We start from the raw sequence: 3,933 nt of genomic DNA on the forward strand, positions 1-3,933 counted from the left end.
ACTCATTCTGCTGGGTGTAGGACCAGTCGCAGACCTACTCCAGGGTCCTCTGAGGGTTCCCCACAAAGATAAGCTCCTGGGACTGCAGAGGCCAGTTGGACGAGGTGGAGAGCATGGCCCGGCGCTGCTGCAGCCTGCCGCCTTTATAAGCCAATCTGGGCAAAGTACACCCATGCCATCAGCGCCTGGTACCCGAGGCATATCCTCACTGCCCCAGGATGTGTCTGCTTACACCATGACCTTTGACACCTGTGCTACAGCTCAGTTTCTCTGAAATCATATTGAGCCTAATGAGTTTACAGGAAGTCACGTGACACAACACTGGCTCAGCCCTTGAGTTAGGTTTGTTTTTTTCTGAGTCTGGACTGGACAAAAAACTGCTCTAAACTGAGATTGTGTGAAGGATTGCCTTCGAGTTAATGAGTCAATGCAACCAATTGGTTTTCCTTAAATAGAAAACTTTGAACCAATCTGACTGAATAATCTGGTGAACTGTAAAGTGTCCTGAGATGACATCTGTTGTGAATTGGTGCTTTAGAAATCAACTAAGTTGAATTGAATTGAGAGAAGAAGCAGAGAAACTCTGAAAGCTGCTCTGTACTTTTAGGAGGTAAACTCTTCTCTCTGCCCGTCAGAAGGAAAGTGAAACTAGTTCCAGATGCTGATGTCAGAGCTCTGCTTTGCCCTGATTGGCTGTTAAAGGCTCATAAATGGGGCAGGCTGAGGCTGCAGGGGAGCCAGGTCCTCGTGGAGCATCCGAGTCCTGCGAGTCCTTGTACAGCCTCTAAGTCTTGCTGGTCCTCGTGCAGCTTCTGAGTCCAGCTGCTGAACAGAGTAACTCTCCCTCTGAGGTGAGTCCACAGTGGGTCCAGGGGAAACAGCCTTCAGCTTCGAGGAGGGAAAAACCACTCAGGAAGTGTTAGCGCAGATGAGGGCAGCTGCTGACAAACTTTTACAGCCCAACTGCTTTCTCTGGTTCTCTTAGTGTTGCATCAGGTCATGTTTCCACTTCTGTCTGTAATATCTGCTGGAATAGAGATCATTTTGGGGAAATCGGAGCTATAGGCAAAAGGCAGAAATTCAAAATTTAAATTTAAAATATTCTTACCCCAACCCTAAACTAACCCTGACCCTAAACTTTAGGGGAGTGGTGTTCTAGTGATTAGAGCATATGGGTCCTTCTCAAAGTATAAGCAGTGCCACAGGCTGATTGAAGCAGTCATTCCAGACCCAATATTGATTGCATAACTGTACATAATTATTTCAAGGTTTACTTCTTTTTGTATTAATAATGCTTTTCTTTTATTGGTCGGATGAAATATGCTAACTTTGTGAGATAGGACTTTGGGGTTTTCATGAGCTCTATGCCAAAATCATTATTTTTAAGACAGTAAAAGACTTGAAATATTTCTATTAGTGTGCAATGAATCTAAAATATATGAATGTTCAAGTTTTATCATTACATTATGGAAAATACTTACCTTTATCACAATATGCTAATATTTTGAGAAGGACCTGTAGAGCTTTGAATACTGAGGTTGTGTTTGAAACCCGCTGACCCTTAACCCCCACACTGCTCCCCGGGCGCCGCAAAAGGCAATCCTCTGCTCCCCAAGGGGATGGATTAAATGCAGAGAGTGAATTTTGTTGCTCTGTACTTATGATAATGAAAACAAAAAAAAAAAAAGCTTGAAAACAAAAAGAAAAATTAACCCTGACCCAGGTAGCTTATGAGGTGACCCTGGCCCCGATCCACTAGCATCTGGGTCAGTTTCCTGGTGCTTTGACCCCCTGTTTGATTATTTCCAGTTAACAAGTGTGTTGTTGTTTTTAGTGCTTTTGGACAAAGACTGATGACTTTTAGAGGGTTGGTCAGCCGCCTGAGTGAGTGCTGAGAGCTGCTGTCTCCTTTCAGATCTCAACCATGGGGAACGGGGGCTCGGTGACCAACAATACTCCTTACGTCTGGGTGTTTGACAAAGGGAGACAGGTCAGTCTCATCTAAAGAAGGCAGCCCTCTTTCTGTGTGGGATCATTTAGTCATTTTCCTCCTCTTTTAGGTTTCCCAAGACGTCTGTAGATTATACAGAAACAGCACAGAAAAATATTCTGAAGAATTTGCTTACAACCATGAGCTGTGGTTTCGATTTGAAGATCACTCAAACTGGGACCTGAAATGTTGGGGCGAAGGAAACTCATTCACCATCAGAGAGAGCAGCAACCGGCAGCTTTTTGAACTGGTCAACAACTCATCTCGTCAGGTGGTGGACACGTGTCCCCACTTTGGTAAGTCTGAGTCTGTTTGTGTTTCATTAGCATCAGTTTATCTTCAGGATCTAGTGTCCATCCACCTTCCATGCAGCAGTGCCAATCCCAGAGGCGGGGCCTCCTGGGGGCAGAGCTTAACCCAGAGGAGGGGTCTTCTAGGGTGTGTGTGTTGGTGGTGGTGTGGTGGGGGTGTGCTACTTTTGCCAGAGGCGGGGTCTCCTGGTGGAGGTGGCTGAGCCTTTCTCAAAGAATGGGACCATTAGAAGGAGGAGCTTATCTCAGTGGAGGTGCCTCCTGTAGGAGCGGACCTTATACCAGAGGCAGGGCGAGGAGACTATACTGAGCTGGTGTCATCAGGTGGGAAAGCATTTCTCTAATGGGGGTGGGGCCTAAACCAGAGGTGGTACCTCCTAGTCAGCTCCGTTTGGAGGCCACAGTTAACCCAACTGCTGCCCTCTGCTGGCTGCCCAGCTCAAACTGCAAAGGCTAGTCAGACAGACAGACAGATGATCAACAGTTTCTAGCCCTCTGAGTCTGGAATGAGGACTAAAGTCTGTCTCCATCGGATAAACCTGCACCTGTAACAATCCTCACGACAAAACTGTAATATTTAAAGATATATAAGAAGGCCTACTATGAGACCTAGAAGGAGGAAAGAGTCAAACAAGAAAAAAAAAAAAAAAACGTTAACGGAGTCCCCCTCCTGCTTCCCTGGGCTGGATTTAGCTGGACCTCCATGTCTCCTGACCTTTGGTCCTCCAGCCCATGGGGTCCACACCCAGAGCTTCCTGTCTGGACAGCATCTCCAGTATTCTTTGGCCTTTTTTCTTTTGATTCAACAGTATTCTTCCAATCAGGAAGTCTGAGATCAGGAGAGCATCTCAGTCTCTTTCTGGTCTCGTCTGGAGATTTTCCAGCAGAGCGATGTGGGAGAAGTCAGCTTATTACAGACAGCCTACTATCTGAGCAAAATCAGCTTTTATGCTTTTGTTTATTTAAACTTCTTGTTTGGAACTGAGTTTTGCTAAAAAACAAACAAACAAACAAAATTGCCTAAAGAGATATAAACACAATAAACCATCCATTTGCCATTTGGATGGCAGAGGTATGACAAAGTGAAACTGCTGATGATGTTCTTTTTGACAGGAAGGATTGAAGAAGAGAAGCGAGAAGCACAACGCCAGCGAGAGGAGCAACAAAGGAGAGAAGAAGAAGAAAAAAGGCGCCAGGCAGAGCTGGAAAGAATGAGGAGAATCCAAGAACAGATTGAACAGGAAAAAAAAGAACTAGAAAGAAGAGAGCAGGAGAGACAACAAAGGGAGAGGTTAGAAAAGATGAAGATCCAAATGCAGATCGAAAAGGAGAATGACGCTTCCAGGAGAAAGCTCTGTAAGGCTAAGGAGATGCTTCAGGAGCAACAAAAGCACAAAGAGCGAATGTCCCACCACCAGCAGACCCAGGTCCTTCATCAGATGGTGGAAGACCACTCTGCTGACATAGAGAGGGATGAGGTGGGTTTAACTGGGTTCCAGCTAAAGCAGTTCTGCTCTCCAAGGTACCATGGAGCAGAGAGGGGCTGCTGATGATTGGATGGATGATAGATGAGAAATGGATGATGGATGGCAGATTGATGGTAGATGGATGCTTGATAATCAGAATCAGAAT

At 45.6% G+C, this 3,933-nt stretch overlaps 1 protein-coding gene across 1 annotated transcript in view; it reads left to right on the forward strand.

Annotated features, from left to right (window-relative positions):
• The first annotated feature begins 1,879 nt into the window (after positions 1–1,879).
• LOC107084620 overlaps positions 1,880–3,933 on the forward strand; it is a 10,287-nt gene continuing 8,233 nt past the window's right edge. Inside the window, exons 1-3 of the mRNA XM_015374543.1 lie at positions 1,880–1,990; positions 2,061–2,286; positions 3,415–3,779. Of these exons, the coding sequence (XP_015230029.1) occupies positions 1,925–1,990; positions 2,061–2,286; positions 3,415–3,779 (657 nt within the window). The 5' untranslated portion in view covers positions 1,880–1,924. The remainder of the gene's footprint in view (positions 1,991–2,060; positions 2,287–3,414; positions 3,780–3,933) is intronic.

This window comes from Cyprinodon variegatus, unplaced genomic scaffold (assembly GCF_000732505.1).
Source record: "Cyprinodon variegatus isolate N-32 unplaced genomic scaffold, C_variegatus-1.0 Scaffold105, whole genome shotgun sequence".
Taxonomy (NCBI): domain Eukaryota; kingdom Metazoa; phylum Chordata; class Actinopteri; order Cyprinodontiformes; family Cyprinodontidae; genus Cyprinodon; species Cyprinodon variegatus.